This window comes from Centrocercus urophasianus, unplaced genomic scaffold (genome assembly GCF_019232065.1).
Source record: "Centrocercus urophasianus isolate 14NV4802_14NV808 unplaced genomic scaffold, USGS_Curo_1.0 seq_159, whole genome shotgun sequence".
Classification (NCBI taxonomy): domain Eukaryota; kingdom Metazoa; phylum Chordata; class Aves; order Galliformes; family Phasianidae; genus Centrocercus; species Centrocercus urophasianus.
In genome coordinates, this window is record NW_024884710.1 from 137 (window position 1) to 20870 (window position 20734).

Sequence of the window (20734 nt, forward strand, 5' to 3'; positions counted from 1 at the left end):
TTGGGGAGGTCTGTCTGGTGGGGTGTGGGGTTTGAGGCCCGCTGGGGGCCGTTTGGGGCCATTTTGGGGAGGTTGGGGCTTATTGGAAGGAGTTTGGGACGTTGTGTGGGGCCTGGGGCATGTTGGGGGGCTCTGGGGGCTGCTGGTCATGTGGGAACTCACCTGGGGGCACCTGGGGGTAAGGGTGGGGAAGAGGGGATCCGACTGCTCTGGGGAGAAGGACCCCTTTTTGCCGAGGGTTTTTTGTGGCACGTGACGTTTGAAAGCAGCATCTCTGTCACCCTTCTCACGTAGGAAAAAGCTGAAAAGCACCTCCATGTATATTTACCAGACTCTGTTTCTGAACGGAGAAAACAGCGACATCAAAATCTGCGCTCTGGGAGAGGAGTGGAACTTGCACAAAGTGTACCTGCGGCAGGTGGGTGCCGCGTGGCGCCAGCAGGAGCTGCGCTGCCCCTCACAACACCTCACATCTTCTCCTTTCACCTCCCGTTTCCCACCCATGGGTGCCAGAGCAGAACCGACGCGGAGCTCAGGGCCGCGGTGCCACACAAACCCTTTATTTTTCTGATCTCTCAGGTAGACGTCAGTGGGTGATGCATCTCCCTGTGTGCACATCCACTGCTGGGGAGGAAAGTCGTGGCTCCTAGCAGAGCAGCGCATTTCGCTCCGCTTGGACGGAAACCTTTCACCCTCTAGTTTAAAATACCTTGCCCTGAAGGTATATTTCCATCGGTGGTGTCTGTGTACGTGTCCTTGGTGCGAGGCTGCCACCTTGTACATCAATTTCTATGTCTTGCATGCTGTTTTTTTCCCTCTGATACCCAAAGCGGGTTCCCTGATGCCCACAGGATTTGTGGCCCGCTGGTGTCGTTAAGGATGCAGCTCCTGGACTCATTGTACCCCAATGCTGGTGGGGTTGGGAGGAAAGCAGCTGGCGCGGCTCTTCTGGCCCTGCTGGGCTCTTGTGTTTGGTTGCAGAGGCGCAGTTCAGATTCTCTGGGTGCATTTTCAGACACAAACTGAGCACACGTAGGCCTTTCTCAGCGCACCAGGGTGCCTTGCACGCTGCCTGTTCTCTGTGTGAAGGGGAACAACCTTCAGCTCCACGCGCAGCTGCCCGTGCTTCTCATTCGAGTGCCGTTTCCAACTCGACCTCCTTCTCTCTCCTCTGCCCTCCTGCAGTCAGGATACTTCTCCAGCATGTTTAGCGGTTCCTGGAAGGAATCCTGCATGGACACCATCGAGCTGGAGATCCCCGACCAGAACATTGACATAGAGGGTGAGTGGAGCCCGCAGCGCTGCCGCGGGGAGTCGTGTCGGCTCCTGCCAGCTGGGCGCTGAGCGCTGTGCTGCTCTTCCCCTCCCAGCCCTGCAGGTGGCGTTCGGCTCGCTGTACCGAGATGACGTGCTGATAAAACCCGGCCGAGTTGTTGCCCTGCTGGCGGCCGCCTGCATGCTGCAGCTGGTGAGTGGGCAGCGGGGCCTTTCCTGCCTTCCTGCAGCGAGGAGAGCGAAGCAGCAGAACGCGGCGCCGTGGCCGTGTTGGAAAACGGCTGGGCTGCGGTGGTGATGTGGAAATTGTCAGCTGTGTGTGGAAGCGGTGCTGGAGCAGCTCGGTGTTTGTCTGCCCTGGCGCTGCTGATGGGTTTTGGTGGAGCTCAAGAGCGGCCTGGCTGCTCGCTGCCGGCAGAGCGGAGGTCGCTGTGGCGCCAGCCGTCGCTGCGGGGTGACATTGAGCTGTGCTGCATCTCCCTCTTCCTGCTCGGAGCGTGAAACCCAGTGTTTCTGCTTGTTTTTTTCCCCCCCTTCCCTTTCTGCAGGATGGCCTGATCCTGCAGTGCGGGGAGACGATGAAGGAAACCATCAGTGCCAAAACCGTGTGCAGTTATTACAGCTCGGCGGGGACGTACGGCTTGGACTCGGTGAAGAAAAGGTGAGGCAGCGTCCTGCAGGATGCTCCCTGCACAGCACGGCAGGATCCCAGTGAGCAGCAACTCCTCGTCACTTCAAGCTGTCCGCCTCGAGCTCTGTGCCCCTGACCTGCTGACATCCCCAGGGAAAAAGGAAGGCACTGACTGCTTGCTTTTAACCCAGGTGCCTCGAGTGGCTCCTGAACAACCTGATGACTCACCAGAGCGTGGAGCTCTTCAAAGAACTCAGGTATTCGTCCTTCAGTTTGCAGCCACGTTTGGTGCCTTTCTGGTGCTGGCTGTTGATGGATTGTGCGGATTCCCAACTCTTCCTTCTCTCCCTGAACCCCCGTGATCATTACTTTACTCTTTTTTCAGCATCAACCTCATGAAGCAGCTGATCAGCTCTTCTAACCTCTTTGTGATGCAAGTGGAGATGGATCTGTACACTGCCCTCAAGAAGGTACCTGGCACGGGGCGCCGACCTGCTGCTCCCCAGGCGCTGCTGTGTGAAGCAGCAAGTTGGAGCCCCGTGAAATGTGCTGTGAGCACTTGGTGCAGGATGGGGAACGGTGGGGCGTGATGGAGACGTGGCTTTAATAACACACCTATGGCTCGTGGGAGAAACGATGTGCCAGGCTGACTGGGGTCTGTCTGTGTTACCTAGTGGATGTTCCTGCAGCTGGTGCCTTCCTGGAACGGGCCTCTGAAGCAGCTCTTAGCACAAGCTGATGCCTGGTTTGCTGAGCGAAGGAGAGGTAGGGACCAGGGATGGGCCTTGGGATCCGGGGGAGGTGGCAGTTTTCATCTCCAGGCTTCCTTGTGTTTTCTGGGGATGGTTGGGTTGGAATGGAGCTCGGAGGACATGGAACCGTGGGATGGTTGGGTTGGAATGGAGCTTGGAGGACATGGAATCACGGGATGGTTGGGTTGGAATGGAGCTTCTGCTGAAAGGATTTGGACGTGTGCGTCATCTTTGACACGGAGCCACCGCAGAGTGGTGAACGAAAAGCTGCACGTCATGTACAGACAGGGTCTGTAGCAGAATGGTGTGTACAGCTGTGCTGTCATAGAATGAGAGAATCACCGAGGTTGGAAAAGGCCCCAAAGCTCCTCCAGTCCAACCGTCACCAGCAGCTCCACTGACCCCCGTCCCTCAGCACAGCATCCAGCCTTTCCTTCCACACCCCAGGCTCGGTGCCTCCCCCACCTCCCTGTGCATCCACTGCAGTGCCTGACCTTTCTGACAGTCACACAGCCTCACGGCCAGCCTGAATCTCCCCTGCCGCAGCTTGAAGCCGTTCCCTCTGCTCCCATCACTGATGGCACAGAGCAGAGGCCGCCCCCAGCTCCCTGCAGCCTCCCCTCAGCAGCCATAGGGAGCAGTGAGCTCTGCCCTGAGCTCCTCTTCTCCAGGCTGAACATCCCAGCTCCTTCAGTCTCCCCTCATCAGTCCTGTGCTCCAGACCCCTCACCATTTCATTGCCCTCCTTTGAACACCTTCCAGGGCCTCTTTCTTGCAGTGAGGGGCCCAAAACTGGACACAGCACTCGAGGTGCGGCCTCACCAGTGCTGAGCACAGGGAAACTCTGTCCCACAGAGCTGGAGGGTGATGCTGCATTCCTGGAGCTGGAGCAGGGCGCTGCCTTCCGGCCCGTGTTCGCTCACCTGCGCCTGCAGTACATCATCAGCGACCTGGCGTCGGCACGGATTGTGGAGAGGGACGCCCTCATCCCCCCAGGTGAGCGTTTGGCGCCCGGGGGGAGGTTGGGTGCTTGTTCTGTTTGCACTTTGCCCTCCTTAGGGCGATGTGCTGCTGTGGGCCTGCTGCCCGCAGGGTGGAACTGCATTCAGTGCTGTTATCGCTCGGCGTTATGTTATCATAAGTTGATAAAAATGATAAAACGTGATAAAAACACCCATTCTGCTCACGCCTGGCTGCTGAGGGCTGGGCTCACCTGCGGCTTCCTTCTTTGCTTGGAAGCTGCAAGCCTGGAAGCAATTTATCAAGTGGAGAACCTGAAAACATTCCTCATTAGCACTGCTGCCATTCGAACCTCTGATCACAGAATGGCCGGGGTTGGGAGGGACCTCAAGGATGATGAATCTCCAACCCCCTGCCTCACGCAGGGCCACCTGATGGCACAGGACGTCTCCCCTCGCTCCTCCCCTCCATCATCCCTCCCCCTGCTCCTCACAGCAGTGCCTCAGGTCTCCCGCTGCAGAATTCCCCTCCCCAGGCTGGTCCCTCACCTCGAGTTTGGCATCTCAGCTCTTGGACAGGTCTTCAGGGGGAAATTCTTTACCCAGAGTGATGAGGTGCTGGAACAGCTGCCCAGAGAGGCTGTGATGCCCCGTCCTTGGAGGTGGTCAAGGCCAGGTTGGATGGGGCCCTGGGCAGCCTGGTTCAGCATTAAATGGGGAGGTTGGTGGCCCTGCATGAGGCGGGGGGGGTTGGAGATTCATCATCCTTGAGGTCCCTTCCAACCCTGGCCGTTCTGTGATTGTGATTCTTTGTGTGCGCAGCATGCCTGCATCTCAGTGGCACCCGTTTAGGGGTGATGCAGTGGCTGGGCATCGCAGAAACACTGCATCTCACTGAAATGTGTCATTTTCAGTCTGTAGCTCCTTGACATCTTTGTGTCCAGGTCAGTGCCCTAGCAGGTTGTACCTGGGGCTGCTCTTTGCTCTGGCAGAGCGGAGCTGCGTGGAGGCAGAGCGCCGTGAGGGAGGCAGCGAGCAGCGCGCGCAGCTCTGCCAGCCCTGCGACCCTAACCCTAATCCTAACCCTAACCCTAATCCTAACCCTAATCCTAACCCTAACCCTAATCCTAACCCTAATCCTAACCCTAACCCTAATCCTAACCCTAATCCTAACCCTAATCCTAACCCCAACCCCTAATCCTAATCCTAACCCTAATCCTAACCCCAACCCCTAACCCTGCCCCTGCTATTTGTGTCCATACTCGCACCTGGGATCGCTGTGCGCTCACACCATCCACAGATGCCTCCTGCCCAGCTGCTGCCCTGCAGCTCGGTTGCGGCTCTCCGCGTGCTGAGCGCTGTGGGAGCAGCAGGTGGAGGCAGAGCGCCGCGAGGGAGGGAGGCAGCGAGCAGCGCACGCCGCTCTGCTCTGCCAGCCCTGCGACCCACATCCGGGAGTCACAGCAGGCGCCTCCCGTCCCGCGCCGTGCTCGGGGCAGCTGCTGGCGCTTCCTGCACGCCTTCACTCCGCAAACCCTCACCCGCGGTGCCACGTGGAGCCGTGGGCTCCTTCCGTGTGCATCAAAGCTTGTTGCAAAACAGACGTGGGGTGGAACGTTTTGTCCCTGCGGCGCAGAGCCTGCGGGCGGCTCACCTCGTGCGGCACAGCGCGAGCCGTTCTGGGGTCGCTCCCGTTCCCATTGTGGCTTTGAAGCCCATTTCCTCGTGCTTGGTGTAAAAGAGCCCACGGTTCTGGCACGGCTCCCAGCACGGCAGAGCCGTTGTTTGCTTTCTCACAGCTGAGCGGCCCCTGTGCCGCGCTCACCCGCTTTGTAGTCCGCGGTGGGAGAGGCGGAGGGGCGTGCGGTCATGCGGGAGGGATCTGCTGCTTCCTGCAGCGCTGGTTGTGAATTGCAACACCCCAGTGCTGAGCTGCAGGGAGCGGGGGAAGGAGGAGCAGCCCTGCGCGGCGAGATCTGCTCGAGGCTTTGCTGTCTGCCCTTATCTGTTTGCAGCCAGGGGAGGTGTTAAGATCAGGAAATTCCACCCAAAAAGAGGTGTAAATGAGGCCTGATTTGCTTTCCTTGTATGCATTCATCCCACTCCTCCCTGCTGCCTGCAGGAGTGCTTCTGGCATTCCCCCATCCACCCCCCCTGAGCACAGTGTGCTCCGGGACGCGGCCTTGCTGCTATCGGCCAGGAGGGCTCCCACACCCCGTGCTTTATCTCTAATGAACCTCTTAGGGCCAGCGCAACCTCGCTGCTGCCCTCGGGCTGTGCTCAGCACGCGCTGGTTGCCAGCTGTTGTTCTTGCTTTGCAGGATGGCTGTCCTCCGTGTACAAACAGCAGTGGTTTGCCATGCTGCGAGTGGAACAGGACAGCGACACTGGGTGCGTACACGGCAGGATTTGCTCTGCTTATTTCTCATAAAGACCACACGGTGTGGTGTTCTTTTTTGGGGTGGGGGGCAGCGGTCCCACATGGGCGCCACCTCGTGCCCACCTGGGATCCAGCGCAGCCCCTTGGCTGGAGGAGAAGTGGGGCAGCGCTGGGAGCGGAGCTCCGTCACGCAGGCGCTGATCTGTGCCTGTTTCACCCAGCGGCAGCCAGCTGGGCGCTGTGCTGGGCAGGCCCGGCCTGTTGGCTCAGCCCCTTCAGCGCCTGGTTCATTGCAACAGTCGGACCCCAAAATCTCTGGAGGTGTCCTTGGAGAGGGGGGCTGGGGGCTGGCAGTAAGCTGCAACCCACACAGGCGACGCTGGGAGCTCCTACGCATCCCAAGGCGCGCTGGTGCACTGTGCTGCTGTTCTGTTTGCTGGCAGGCCCCAAGAGATCAACAAGGAGGAGCTGGAGGGAAGCAGCATGAGGTGCGGGCGGAAGCTCGCGCAGGACGGCGACGTAAGTGTGCTCCAAACATGGGGGGCAGGGGAGGGAGAGCTGCCAGGACGGGGCTGGCTGTGCGCTGTGGCTCTGGGCGCTCCACGGCCGTTCCCTGCAGTACTGCTGGCGTTGGACCGGCTTCAACTTCGGCTTCGACCTCCTCATCACTTACACCAATCGTTACATCATCTTCAAGCGGAACACGCTCAACCAGCCCTGCAGCGGCTCTGTCAGCCTGCAGCCCCGGCGCAGCATCGCCTTCAGGTACCTCCCTGAGCACAGGACTGGGCTGACGAGGCCTTCCCTCCTGCGCTGCAAGGAGCCCCTTTGCGGTGGCAGAACAGGAGGGCGCTGAGCCCCTTCCCTGCCTCGCATCCATAGGCTGCGCCTCGCCTCCTTTGACAGCAGCGGGAAAATAATCTGCAGCAGGACCACGGGGTATCAGATCCTGAGCCTGGAGAAGGACCAGGTAAGCTGGGGCGCTGTGCCCTGGTGCGGGATGCAGAGCACCGTGCAGGGGGAAAGCTGGGCTGGGGTGCCGGGGGTCTCATTAACGTGGCTTAACGAGGTCAGAGCTGCGATGCCACTCCATCCCCCTGCGCCAGTGGGGTTCCCCTGTGCTTGGGGGCAGAGGTGTTTCCATAAGGACTCTGCTGTTGCAAACTTAACGATGTGAAGGGAATGTCTGCTCGAGGGCGGCCTCCTCTCATGGCTGGGGATGTGCGACGCCAACGGGCAGCACCGAGAGCTGGAGTACCTCGAGAACACTTTATGGGTGCCACCAAAGGGAGGCGAGCAGCTCTGGGGGGGGCAGTGCCCCGGTGCTGGGTGCTGGCACTGCTCACAGCTCCGTGTGCCGCCCCAGGAGCAGGTGGTGATGAACCTGGACAGCCGCCTGCTCGTCTTCCCCCTCTACATCTGCTGCAATTTCCTCTACACGTCGCTGGAGAAGAAGGCGGGCGGCACAGCGGCGTCGGAGGGCGCAGATCAGCACTGAGCGCATCGCTGCAACCCGGAGCCCGTCCTGCATTGCTCCTGCATTGCTCCACCGCTGCAGGTGCCCGCAGCCACTCCACTGCCCCCCAGCACCGTGCTGGGAGCAGCTCACACATCCACCATGGGGGGAACCCAGCCTGCTTTCGCTCAGGAACACTGTGACCACGGAGTGCCTTTGCGCCGGCCCCTTGGGGTGCTGAGGGCTCAGCGCCTTCGTTCCTTTGTGTTGTTTATTTTTTTTAACGTTGGACTGTTGTTGGCGTTGGGAATTTACAGCCCAGTTTTTTGCATTCCCAGAGGGGACGTCGTCCGTCCTCTCAACAGCGTCTTTTTGTTTTTTTTTAATATTGTCAAAAAAAAAAAAAAAAAAATTTTAAAAAAAAAAAAAAAAAAACCAAACCAAACACCCTGCTTGGAGCTGGTGATGAGGAGCGTGGGGGGAGGCAGCCCAGAATTGGGGTCAGGAGGAATGCTGCCCGTCGCCCCCCCGCCTTGTGCCGTGGCTTCCATGGCTCAGCACAGCCCAGCAAACGGAGCTCAGTCGGTTCCACGTTTTTATTGGGGGGAGCCGAGGAGTACAACACCACCACCACACTGCCAGGGAAACCGGTACGAAAAGTACAAAAATAAGGAAGCCTCTCTATCTCTCTATCTATCACGGCTAAAAATAAATAGTGTAAACACGAGAGGAGAACAGCAGGCGCAGCTCCGCTGCTCGCAGCCCCACCGTCTTTGGCTTGGATCCGACTCGGGCCGGGGGGGCCGGGCTGAGCTCTGAGCGCCCCCCGGCTCCGTCCGTCCTTCCCTTCATTTGACAGCTGCGACTTCAGCTTCCCTTCTTCATTTCAACCCCGAGAGCGCAGTGCCGACGCAAAGGAGTCCCCTGAGAGCTCCGTCCTCCGTGAGCGCAGCTCTGCCCCACACCGTGCTCGGGGGCTGCGGCGCATCCCTTCCCCCCATATTTTCCCTTTGGGGACAAGCAAAGCGCCCCCACCCCGCCCCGCAATGTCGGGTTCTCCAGTCTGACCCCAAGGAAACGTTAAATTAAGGGAAAAAACGACAAAGAGAAAGGAAGATTCGGTGCCACCGCTAAAGGACACGGCGAGGTGACGCGGGACCGCGACGCCGGGTGATGCAACGGGACCCCCGTCCCCAGTGCTTCCCCACCTGTGCAGGTGATGGGGGAAGGGGGGGGGAAAACAGACCTGGGGGTGTCCAGGGAAAGGCCGGCCCTACGGGGCGGGATGCGGCATCAGAAGGCTCTGCTCCGTGCGGATCCTTTGTGCCGTCGGGGGACACGTGAGTGGTTTGGGGTTGAGCGGGACACGGCCTTGGTGTCCCACGAGGAAAGCGAAGGGGGGAGGGCCCCGTGTGTGTGTGTGTGTAGGGGGGAGGGAGCGGGGAAGGAATCGTCCGTCGGGCGCAGAGCTCTGGGCTCCGAGCTGCCCCTACCGCTGCCCGGCCTCGCGGATCCGGCACGCCACGGCCGTGATCAGCGCCGCTCCTTTGCCGCTGCCGTCCTCTGACTGCAGGAAGGTCACCTCGCAGCACGGGGACAGCTGCCTCACCGTGTCCTGCATGATGGCCGAGAAGCTGCGGGAGGAGGAGGAGGAGGAGGAGGAGGAGGAGGAGGAGGAGAGGAGGAGGAGGAGGAGGAAGCCATCAGAGCCGTCCTGCGGTGCAGCCGATGCCGTCCCACGCCAACACCCAACACAACGTGGGAGTGCTGGGAGCCGGGCACAGAACACAGCCCGTGTTCTGCCTGCCAGCCCTGATTCAAGGCCAGCACCCAACCGGAGTCTCAGGGGCCCCCGTGCAGCCCCACCATGGAGCCCTGAGCCCGATGCATGATCCGCTATGGAGCCGTGAGTCCTTTGTATGCTCCACTGCACAGCCCTGAGTGCAATGCACTACAGAGCCCTCAGCCCTTCATATGCTTCACCGTGGAGCCCTGAGCCCAGCGCATGCTCATCCCTGCACCCTTGGCCTCTGTGTGCTCTCCACAGGAAGGGGCAGAGCTTCACCGCAGAACCCCCAGCCGAGCTCAGCCCACAGCCCACCTCCCTGCTCCTCCGTCCCCTGTGGGCACTCACTGTGGGTGCAGTTTGTAGAGCGTCCCATCCACGCCAACCGTCACCTTGAGGAAATCCAGCCCGCGATTCTCACGGATTTTATCCACCACGGCGGCCATTCCGGCTCCGCAGAGCTGCGCGGCGCGCCGGGCCACCACGGTGCACACCTCCTTGACGATGATGCTGTCGTCACACGTGCTCTCCAGGCCCAGATGCTGGAGGATGGAGCGCACCTGCAGCAGGGCCAGGCAGTCGCTGCGGGGCGGGGGGCACACGGTTAGGAGGTCTCCCCCCAGGTCCGGGTGTCCTGTGGCACCCGTGGAGCCGTGGCTTGCGCCAACCGGAGGGATGCCCGGGGTGGATGCACTCCATTCCTCACACCGTATCGCCCTGGCAATGAGCACCCAGGACCCCCCCAAAACGCAGCAGGATGGCCACAGTCACGTCCTCACCTTTCTATCTGGGACAGGAACTTTGTCTCAAAGATCCCCCTGGTCTTCAGGCGCTCGGAGATGCGGCCGCGGAACAGCAGCCCTCGCTTGGTGAAGTTGATCAGGATGTTGCGGACGATCTCCCCCAGGTACATCCCGCTGATCATCTTCTCAAACCTGGAGTGGGGACGGCAGGGCCGAGCGTTGACACTCGAGGGTGGAGGGGACAGCCCTGCCCAGCCCATGGCACCCAGCGCCGTCTCTATGGTCCAGCACCATCGGGGCTCTGCAGGGCAGGGAGCGCTCCTCCCAGCCCCAGCGTTACCACCACGCACCTCTGCTTCCCAGGGTTGAGGGACAGTTCGTCCACAGCCAAATCAAACTCGGTCTGGATGTCATCCAAGCAGCCGTTGTCCCCAAACGCGCCCCACTCCATGTTGACACACATGCGGCCCTCGTCGCCCTCCACCAGCTCCACGTTCCGCATCTCCTCCATGTAGCAGGCGTTGCTGCCCGTTCCTGTGGGGGGGGGAAGGGTCTCAATGGGGCTCAGGGGGAGGGCGTCCCCCCGTGGGGCAGGGAAAGGCGCAGCGCTCACCGACTATCAGCCCGACTTCGCAGTAGGGGTCTTCGTAGCCGCAGGTCATCATGGTGCCCACCGTGTCGTTCACCACCGCCACCACGTCCAGGTCGAACTCCTGGAAGGGAAGGGTTGGTTGGGTGGTTTCCCACACGGAGATGATGGGGGGGATGGGTGGAGGGCAGCACTGCTCGGCTCCTAGCTCCAGGCTCTGGCAATCCACCCCGTGTGATGACTGAGGGCGGTGGCTGACATCCCAACGCTCAGCCCATTCGTTCCCAGCAGAGCTGCCCCGCTCACCTCTCGGCGGTGGATGGCCTCCTTCAGCAGGCTCACCACGTCCTCCCCTTCACAGCCCGTGGCTTTGAAACCCTTTGTCCACTTGAGGAGAATCCCCTGGAGGGAGAAAAGAGGGTCGGGGTGAGCGGGTTGGGCCAGGAGCGCCCCACAGCCCCCAAATCTCAGGGACACACTCAGGATCCTGCCAGTGCCGGGCTCACCTCGTCCAGGTTGGTCTGCCTGCATGGGAAGGAGAAGGTGAAGCCCAGCGGGAGCGACACTCCCTTCATCCCCATGTACTCCAGGAAGTCGGAGATGCAGTGCACAATGTGGTCGAAGAGCTGGATGTGCAGAGTGAGGGCAGGAGGGCGCAGTCACCGCGTGTGCCGTGCACTGCAGGCTCCTCCACGTCCCCGCGGGCAGCGCTCCCACCCGTGGGATGCCGTCCTCCCTTTGTGGGGCACCCCGGAGCCCCCTGACCCCAATCCCAGCAACGCCCCAAAGCCATCAGAGATGCTCAGAGCGCAACCTGTGCCGTTTCCCTGGTGGGGAAGTGATGCTCATCTGCCCTCGTCGGGTGTGTGGGATGGGACGGCGGGTGGACTCACCTCCTCGCCTGTCCCCTGCATCACCTCCAGCGGGATGGAGTAGATCTTGTTGTGCATCTCCACACCGCGCCGCATGCCATTCCGCACCCGCACCAGCAGCACGCGGAAGTTCGTCCCACCCAGATCCAGGGCGAGGAAATCTCCTTTTTCTAAAAGCCGGGAGAGGGTCGTGAGGGGAGAGAGCTCAACAGGGAGCACCGTAAGCACGGAGGGGAGAAACCACGGCGGAGAAGGTGGAGGTGCCATTTCCCAGCCAAGGGCGCTGCGTTGGGTGCGGGATCTTCTGGGGGCTCAGCATCGGCACCCCAGAGCTTTGGAACTGCGGTGCTGCTCCCCACCGAGGGGAACAACGGCGCCTCCGTGGCACAGACACTGGGAGCTCTGTGCCATACGAGGACATGAAGGCGCCCTCACCTGTCCCGTCTGGAGTTGAGCACACGTATGTGGGCAGCATCTTCACTGTGGCCTCCGCATGCGTATCCTTGCCCAGCCCCTTCTCCATCTCAACCCTCATCCTCCGCTTCACCTCCAGGAGCTGCTCGTGGCTCAGCTTCAGTGCCTCCAGGATCTTCTGCCGGGCCTTGTGCTGGGCTGCCAGCCTGTAGGCCACCGCCGTCACCATGGCCGCCCCTTTGCCGCTGCCGTCTTCCGACCTCACAAATCGGATCTCGCAGTCAGGCAGCAGCTTCCTCACTGTCTTATGGAGGCGTCGGGCAAAGCTATGGGAGAGGAGGAGGAGGAGGAGGAGGAAGAAGGCGGCTTGAGCGTGCCGTCACAGGTCGCGTCAGACTCTGAGATGGCCCACGTGGGCTTTGGGATCCAGTGGAGGTGCCCCCGGACCACCACAAGGCCAGATGAGATGGACAACAAATGGGATCCAGTGGAGGTGCCCACGGGACCCAGCACGAGGTCAGACCTCCTCTGTGAGGGCCAACAAATGGGATCCAATGGAGATGGGATCCAATGACGGGATCCAACAGAGATGCCAACAGGGCATCATCGTGAGGCCAGACTTCCTCTGAGATGGCCAACAAGTGGGATCCAATGGAGGCGCCCATGGGCCCCCACCCTGAGGCCAGACCTCCTCCAGCTCCCCGTTGCCTCGAGGACTTACTGAGGGTGCTTCTTGTAGACAGAGCCATCCACACCGACGGTGGAGCGCAGCCGGTCCACCCCCTTGTTCTCCTTGATGCGGCGCAGCACGGCGGCCAGCGTGGCCCCGCAGAGGTTGGCCGAGCGGGTGGAAACGATCTGGCAGATGCGGTGGGTGGCCAGGCAGTCCTCATGGGACGGCTCCAGGCCCAGTTTGGTGAGGATCTCGTGGGCTTTCTGCAGCCCCTCTTTCTCCCTGCACACCGAAGAACAGAAGATGTCTGTGCCTGGAAATCCGCTGTGGGCCCAGCACTTCCCCCAGCTGGTGGGTGGTGTGTGGGACCCCACAAAGACACCCAGCCCCCGCTCACTTCTCGATAGCAGAGACAAATCTGGTCTCAAAGTGTCCAGTGGTGCGCAGATCCGAAGAGAGCTTCCCTCGGAAGAGGAGCCCCTCCTTGGCCATCTTCACCAGGATGAGGCGCACCAGCTCGCCCATGTACATCCCACTGATCATCTTCTCGAACCTCACAAACACAAGAGGTGCACAGTCGGACCCCCACCGTTAACCCCAACCGCGCCGCCCGTCTGCGGAATGGGAATTCTGTAGGACCGGGCTGTGGACATTAGGTGGTGGTGTTCCCTTTCACTGCTGATGGATTTGTTGGCAAGGGAAACGCGGATCGACAGCCCCGAGCGGAGGGCTGGCGAGGGAAGCGGGCGTTGGGTGGACGTGCCAGCCCGAATCCCACGCGGTCCCCGTTGGCGGGACGGAGGACACTGTGACCCAGTTAACTGGGACAACCCCTCCTGTCCCACACAATGGGAGGATGGGCAACGTGGCGCAGAGCAGAGCCAGGAATCTGCTTACAGCTGCTTGCCAGGGTTGAGCGAGCCCATGTCTATCTCATGGTCGAACTCGGTCCTGATGTCATTGAGCACGCCGTCATCCCCGAAGGCGCCCCACTCCATGTTGATGCACATCCGGCCCTCGTCCCCCTCCACCAGGTCGATGTGCCTCATCTCCTCCATGTAGCAGGCGTTGGTGCCCGTCCCTGCGCCGAGCACGGAGACCCGCTCGCATCGGAGGCTGGATCTCCCCCGTCCTCCCCAGTTACACCACGCAACCCACCAGAATCCCTGTGCTCAGCCCCAGTTACACCACACAACCACCAAAATCCCTGTGCTCAGCCCCAGTTACACCACACAACCACCAAAATCCCTGTGCTCAGCCCCAGTTACACCACACAACCACCAGAATCCCCGCGTTCAGCCCCGCTCACCCACGATGAGTCCGACTTCACAGTTTTGGTCATCATAGCCACAGGACATCATGGTGCCAACAGTGTCATTTACCACCGCCACGATGTCGATGTCGAAGTCCTAAAATGGTGGAGGGGGCACTGAGTGCCACCAAAGAGCAGCGCAGCGTCTCCGCTTGCAGGGTGACGACGCGCGTTGCGTCCCGTGTGTCCCATCCTGGGATTTTGGGAGCTGGGACACCTTACCCCACGCTTCTTGATGGCCTTGCGCAGCAGGGACACCACGTCCTTCCCCTCCACGCTGCTGCACTTGAATCCCTTTGTCCAGTTGACAAGAATGCTCTGTGTTGGGAGAAGAGATAGAAGGGGATGCTCAGCCGGACCCCACACCACCACGTATCCAAAACTGCGCCTCAAGGTCAGAACCATCAACCTGCTGCTCCAAGTCAGAGCCACCAACCCACAACTCAAAGTCAGACCCTCCAACCCACAACTCAAAGTCAGACCCTCCAACCCACAACTCAAAATTAAAGCCAACCCACAGCTCAAGGTCAGACCCTGCAACCCACAGCTCAAGCTCACTACAACCCAACCCACGTCTCAAGGTCAGAGCCGCCCAGCCTCCTCCAGCACAGGGACGGACACGGCTCTGCAGGCGGCCCCTCCCTCTTATCACTGCCATCGGCATCTGCAGCGGTTCCCACGTCCCAGTTTATGGCCACAGGCACGTGAGTCATCGGCTCCCTGCCGCCGGCAGAGGGACGTGACCTCAGCTCTTGGCTTCATGGAGCCCTGCAGCAAAACCGGCTCTGATGCATGCGGAGGGCACCGGTGGGACGGGGTCTCACCCGTCACCGCAGTCATAGGAACACGACTTCCGGCACCTCGGAATGGAGCTGCAGACGTGCCGAGCCGCTGCCGTGCCGTGGAGCTGCCCACCAGCCGACCCCACATGGGGCGAGCCCTGGGAAGCAGGAGGCGGCGGTGTGCGATGTGCCCAGCGAGGTCGCTGGTGCCGATGTGGTGCTCGGCACGTCCCCGGGGCTGCCGGGCTGCAGGCAGCTGCTGCCCCATGCCTTCATCCAGCAGCAGCAGCTGCTCGCCGAGAGCACAATGAGGGAGAGGCACAGAGAGCTTTGTGTCCCATGGGAGCCACTGGGATCGCCGAGATGGCCGCAAAGGGTCATTCACAAACTGCAGGGCCACGTGGGGCTTTAGGGCCACGAGATGACTGTAAGGCCATGAGGGCGATGTAGGGCTGTAGGGTGGTGAGGGGCTGTAGAGCCACGAGGAGCTATAGGGCCATGAGGAGCTGTAGGGTCATGTAGGGCTGTAGGGCCACATGGGGCTGTAGGGTTATGAGGGGCTGTAGGGCCAAGAGGTGACTGTAGGCCTTCCCTCAGCCTCTTCTCCGCGCTGAACCCAAGGGACCTCCACTTCTCCCTACACACGTTGCCCTCACTCCCTCACTCCTGGCCCGCCTTTGGATACTGTTAGATGCTTTTAGGTCCTTCTTCCGGTGCTCCAACGGCCCCCAGTGCTCCAGGTGTGACCCCACCGGGGCGCAGCCACCCAATCCTGCACAGAACGTCACCCCTCGGCCCCCCACATCCCTCACCCACCTCATCCAGCTTGGTCTGGTGACACGGGAAGGAGAAGGTGAAGCCGAGGGGCAGCTTCTTCTCCTTGATGTTCAGCTTCTCCATGAAGTTGGCCAGGCACTCAGCAATGTGGTCAAAGAGCTGAAAGGCAACGGCTGAGGATGAGCAACGGTGACATCTTGGTGTCTCGACAGACATCCCAGCACCTCAGAGAACATCCCAGCATCTCAAGGGACATCTTGGCATCTCGAAGGACATCTTGGCATCTCGAAGGACATTGTGGCGTTGTCTGGACTACTGCCCCCCTGTGGGTGGATGTTCCTTTTGGGGAGGAAAACGGAGATGGAGGGAGGCCCACCTGCATCCCGCTGCCTCGCATGAGGTCCTCGTGGATCTCATAGATCTGGCTCTCCATCTCCACCTTCTGCAGGCCGTTGTCGGACACCTTCACCCGCAGCACGCGGAAGTTGGTGCCACCGAGGTCCAGCGCCAAGAAGTCTCCGTCCTCTGGGAAGAGAAAGCCAGGGGTGAACCCAAACTCAAACCACAGGGGTGAGCCCCAAAACCACGGAGATTAACCCCAAAATTCTACGGGAGTAAACCACGAAACTCCACAGGGGTGAACTCCAAACTCTCCAGGGCTGAGCCCCAAAAGCACAGGAGTTAGCCCCAAAACTCTCCAGCAGTCAGCCTCAAAATGATGGGGATTGGCCCCAAAACTCCACAGGGGTGAATCCCAAAACTCTACAAGAGTTAGCCCCAGAACCGTATGGGGATGAGCCCCAAAACCACGGGGCTGAACGCCCAAATTCTACAGGAGTTAGCCCTAAAACCACAGGATTGAATCCCAGAAATCCACAGAGGTGAACCCCAAAACCACAGGGGCTGGCACAAAGGTTAGCCCCAAACCCGCACGGATTAACCCCAAAACTCAACTGCAGTGAACCCCAAAACTCCATAGGGGTTAGCCCCAAAACCATGAAATCAAACCCCAAAACTATGCGTGTTAGCCCCAAACTCGACGGGGCTGAACCCCCAAACCCCACAGAGGTTACCCCAAAAACCGCGGGGTGACCCCGCAGCGCTGCAGGTCCTGTAAGGTCACAGCACCAGAGCCATTCCCGTAGGCTGACGCAAGAATCCCAAGAGAGCTCTGCCAGCCCTTCCCCACGCTCTGCCCTTCCAAAGCGTCGCCCAGCGGAGGAGATGCTTTCGGAGGAAATCCGAGCTGCTCTGGGAACGCAGCCCAGCAACCCGCAGAGCTGCTGGCACGTGGCTGCAGGCCGGCCCCGAACCTCCGCGTGCATTTCGGCCCCGCAGGACTGGGGACAAGAGTGAGAGCTGCGGGGTGGCGGAAGGTGGGGACAGAAAGCAGCGTCCGGTGGCACAGCGGTGTCTGAAGGGGGGACTGGGTGGGGGGTGCGTGGGGACACGTGGTGACCTCATGGAGCGTGCGTGACATCAGCGTGTGTGGGGACGTGGGGACACGGACGGTGACTTCGTGGGGCCTCCGTGACACTGGTGAGCATGGGGACATGAGACATGGACGGTGACGTCATGGAGCCTCCGTGATGTCACTGTGCACAGGGACACAGGTGGTGGCTTCACGGAGCATTTGTGACATCCGTGTGTGCGGGGACATGGGGACACAGATGGTGACATCATGGAGCCTTTGTGACGTTGGTGGGCGCAGACATGGGGACACAGACGGTGACGTCATGGAGCCTTCGTGATGTCACTGTGCGCGGGGACATGGATGGTGGCTCCATGGAACCTCTGTGACATCGGAGTGCGTGGGGACGTGGGGACGAGGATGGGGACACAGGGACAGATGGTGGCTTCATGGAGCCTTTGTGACATCGATGTGCGTGGAGACACAGGGACACGGACACTGTGGTGGTGGCTTCATGGAGCCTTCAAGATGTCGGGGTGTGCAGAAGTGGGGACACAGATGGTGACTTCATGGAGCCTTCGTGACATTGGTGAGCATGGGGACATGGAGACATGAACGGTGACTTCATGGAGCAGTGGCTCCACAGAGCCTTCATGATGTCTGTGTGTGCATGGAGACGTGGTGGCTTCACGTAGCCTTCATGACATCAAGGTTTGCAGGGACACGGGGACATGGATGGTGACATCATGGAGCCTTTGTGACGTTGGTGGGCGCAGACATGGGGACACAGACGGTGACATCATGGAGCCTTCGTGATGTCACTGTGCACGGGGACATGGATGGTGGCTCCATGGAACCTCTGTGACATCGGAGTGCGTGGGGACGTGGGGACACAGATGGTGGCTTCATGGAGCCTTTGTGACATCAGTCTGTGCGGGGACATGGGGACATGGATGGTGACATCATGGAGCCTTCATGATGTCACTGTGCGCGGGGACATGGATGGTGGCTCCACGGAACCTCTGTGACATCGGAGTGCGTGGGGACGTGGGGACACAGACGGTGGCTTCATGGAGCCTTTGTGACACTGGTGTGCACAGGGACGTGGGGACACGGACCGTGACTTCATGGAGACTTCGTGACATCGGTGTGCATGGAGACACGGACACTGCAGTGGCAGTTGCACGGCGCCTTCACAACGCTGGTGTTTGCGGTGGGGACGTGGATGGTGACTTCGTGGAGCCTTCGTGACACCAGTTTGCACAGAGACACGGCTGGTGACATCACGGAGCCTTGAGGACATCGCTGTGTGCAGGGACGTGGGGACAAGGACGGCGCCCAGGGCACGGATCCAGGAAAGCAGATCCCAGCAGCCAAGGAACCTCGCCGTGCGCAGGTCGGAGCCGCACAGCTCCGGTTTCCACCCCACAGCCCCGGAGGTTGGGGCTCCGGGCGCTGCCTCGCGCCGCGATAAGACGCAAGCAAACAGGAAAGCAAACAGCGCGGCTCACCGCCGGGGGCTGTTTGCTCTCTGCAAAGGGCCCAAAGATAAGCACTGCTTCCCTGCCCCTGCAGCAGAGCTGTGAGGAAAGCAGCGCCGAGGCGCGCAGACAGCAGAGCTCGGCTCCTCTGGTGCGGAGCTGTGCCTCATCGACATCTCAGGCCCACACCCTGCATCTCGTGTCCTTGCCCCACATCTCGTGTCCTTGCCCCACATCTCGTGTCCTTGCCCTGCATCTCGTGCCCTCCCCCTACATCTCAGCCTGACCCGCTGGCTGCATAAGCCCTCTCATCCAGCATAATCCAGGAGGTGACGCCGACCCTGGAGGTCTGAGCCCTGCAGAGCGCCCCGTCCCGGCCGGGAGGAGAGGCAGTGTGGCAGCGATGCTTTGGGATCGCTGTGTTGGGGTTGCTCCAAATGATGGCTCGGCAGCTGCTGGGAAGGACGGCCCGTGCTGGGCCAAGCGTCCGTCATGCAGAGAGTGCGGCCGGACGCACGGCTGTGAGTGGGGCAGGAACGCCGCGGGTGGGGGTGGGTGAGTTTATCACAGCAGGGCTGGACCTACACCATCTTTAAGGACCCGTCCAACCCAACCACCCGATGGTTGTGTGAGCTTTAAGGACCCTTCTGACCCAAACCATCCCATGGGTCTGTGACTTTGAAGTCCCTTTGAACTCCTCCATTCAGTGGCTTGATGCTCTTTAAAGGACTCTTCCAACCCAACTCTCGATGGCTCTGTGATCTTTAAGGACCCTTCCAACCCAACACTCCATGGCTCTGTGACCTTTAAGGACCCTTCCAACCCAACACTCGATGGCTCTGTGACCTTTAAGGACCCTTCCAACCCAACTCTCGATGGCTCTGTGATCTTCAAGGACCCTTTCAACCCAATCATCCCACGGCTCTGTGATCTTTCAGGACCCTTCCAACCCATCCATTCTACAGTTCTACAACTCCCCGATTTCCCACCAGCTCCCAGCGTTCTTCGCTTTTCCCCCCTCAGGTTTTATGAGGACCCCACACGAGGGTTCTGGGAGCATCAGCACCCAACGACCGCACCAGGAAGTCGTTTGGCGTCGGATGCACTGATGGGAGCCCAAAGTGGAGCCGTGCCCCCCCCGGCCAAGAGATGCCGGTCCCTCGGGGAGGATGAGAGGCGTGTGGGAAGGGAGCAGAAAGGCAGCATTGTCAGCTGCCTCCTCACGCGGTCCCCATGGCATTCAGCGCTAATGAGAAGCGATGATCCGACCCGTGACCACCTCATCCTGCCAGCACGGGGCACAGGAGGGCCGCCCGCAGCCCACGGCCACCAGGAGCCCCTCGGTCTGAGGGAGACCCCCACCCCGGCTGCACCCAGCCCAGAGGGGCGCGAGCTGCCCCACGGCGCCGTACCTGTGCCGTCTGGGGTGGACCTGACGAAGGAGGGCAGCATCTTGACGGAGGCGGTGGGGTTGGTGTCAGCACCCAGCCCCTTCTCCATCTCCTTGCGGAAGCGTTCGGACACCTCCTGCAGCGTGTCCTCGGAGAGCCGCATGTGGTACAGGTACTTGTCCACCTGTGGGGCACGGAGGGGCAGCGGGTGAGCAGTGGGGCTGGGGGACGCGGGGACGACGCAGCCGCAGCTGGAGGGTGGCAGCGGGTCACCCACAGCAGGGCACAACAGGGGTGTGCGTGGAGAACTGCTGCCAACACCCGGAGCCGCTCTGCAACTCAACCCCAAGGTGGCCCAAGAGAAATCCAGCCCCACGGTGGCCAAAGAGGCGTCCAACCCCACAGAGGCCAAAGAGGCGTCCAGCCCCAATGTGGCCAAAGAGGCGTCCAGCCCCAATGTGGCCAAAGAGGCGTCCAGCCCCACAGAGGCCAAAGAGGCGTCCAACCCCACAGTGGCCAAAGAGGCGTCCAGCCCCACAGAGGCCAAAGAGGCGTCCAGCCCCACAGCAGCTCAAGACAAGTCTGACTCTACAGGCGGCCCAAGAGAAGCTCAGCCCTACAGGTGGCCCAAGAGAAGCCCAAATCGAAGGCGGCCCTAGAGAAACCCAGCCCTACAGGTGGCCGAAATGAAGCTCAACCCTACAGATGGTCCAAAAGATGCTCAACCCTGCAGGTGGCCCAAAAGAAGCCCAAACCTGGGGTGGCCAAAGAGACGTCCAGCCCCGCAGTGGCTCAAGACAAGTCCGACTCCACAGGCGGCCCAAGGGAAGCTCAGCCCTACAGGCAGCCTAAGAGAATCCCAGTCCCACAGGTGGCCCCACCTGCAGGCACCCAAACACGCTGGCACAGCCCAGCTCAACCTCCGCCACCCCAAACTGGGGTTGGATCCCCAGCCGTGGGGCTGGGAGTGACGCCTCGGTCGGCGGGACGCAGCGCCCTGCAGGGGATGCCGGTGGCGAGGATTCGGCGCGGGGCCCCGCAGGGATGGCA

At 60.9% G+C, this 20734-nt stretch overlaps 2 protein-coding genes across 3 annotated transcripts; one reads left to right on the plus strand and one right to left on the minus strand.

Moving 5' to 3' along the window:
• Positions 1-242: 242 nt before the first annotated feature.
• GMCL1 (germ cell-less 1, spermatogenesis associated) lies at positions 243-8194 on the plus strand. 2 transcript variants are annotated; one of them, XM_042816446.1, is made up of 14 exons: positions 327-418; positions 580-721; positions 1186-1282; positions 1371-1468; positions 1824-1936; positions 2098-2163; positions 2292-2376; positions 2581-2671; positions 3514-3654; positions 5939-6008; positions 6441-6516; positions 6617-6762; positions 6880-6967; positions 7364-8194. In XM_042816446.1, the coding sequence occupies exons 3-14, from the start codon at positions 1204-1206 to the stop codon at positions 7493-7495; spliced, it is 1185 nt and encodes a 394-aa protein (XP_042672380.1). In that variant the 5' UTR covers positions 327-418; positions 580-721; positions 1186-1203; the 3' UTR covers positions 7496-8194. The 2 variants fall into 2 exon arrangements, with proteins under 2 accessions (XP_042672379.1, XP_042672380.1); XM_042816445.1 differs by lacking the exon at positions 580-721 and having other exon boundaries at positions 243-418.
• Positions 8195-8570: 376 nt separating this feature from the next.
• On the minus strand, positions 8571-19920 carry HK2 (hexokinase 2). The gene is made up of 17 exons (XM_042816444.1): positions 19706-19920; positions 15778-15926; positions 15441-15560; positions 14065-14160; positions 13840-13939; positions 13428-13611; positions 12928-13083; positions 12579-12812; positions 11879-12183; positions 11465-11613; positions 11078-11197; positions 10878-10973; positions 10596-10695; positions 10333-10516; positions 10019-10174; positions 9588-9821; positions 8571-9087 (listed from the first exon to the last, which is right to left on the minus strand). The coding sequence occupies exons 1-17, from the start codon at positions 19845-19847 to the stop codon at positions 8943-8945; spliced, it is 2670 nt and encodes an 889-aa protein (XP_042672378.1). The 5' UTR covers positions 19848-19920; the 3' UTR covers positions 8571-8942.
• Positions 19921-20734: the final 814 nt, after the last annotated feature.

Bases quoted from the DNA above. Each gene is read 5' to 3' on its own strand.
- GMCL1 (XM_042816445.1), top strand. From the start codon at position 317: ATGTATATTTACCAGACTCTGTTTCTGAACGGAGAAAACAGCGACATC. The intron at 2,377-2,580 runs GTACCTGGCACG...TGTGTTACCTAG, and splicing joins TGTACACTGCCCTCAAGAAG to TGGATGTTCCTGCAGCTGGT. The intron at 3,655-5,938 runs GTGAGCGTTTGG...CTTGCTTTGCAG, and splicing joins GGACGCCCTCATCCCCCCAG to GATGGCTGTCCTCCGTGTAC.
- HK2 (XM_042816444.1), bottom strand. From the start codon at position 19,847: ATGCGGCTCTCCGAGGACACGCTGCAGGAGGTGTCCGAACGCTTCCGC. The intron at 12,813-12,927 runs GTGAGCGGGGGC...TTCGGTGTGCAG, and splicing joins TTTGTCTCTGCTATCGAGAA to GGAGAAAGAGGGGCTGCAGA. The intron at 10,517-10,595 runs GTGAGCGCTGCG...CCCCCCCCACAG, and splicing joins CGAAGTCGGGCTGATAGTCG to GAACGGGCAGCAACGCCTGC.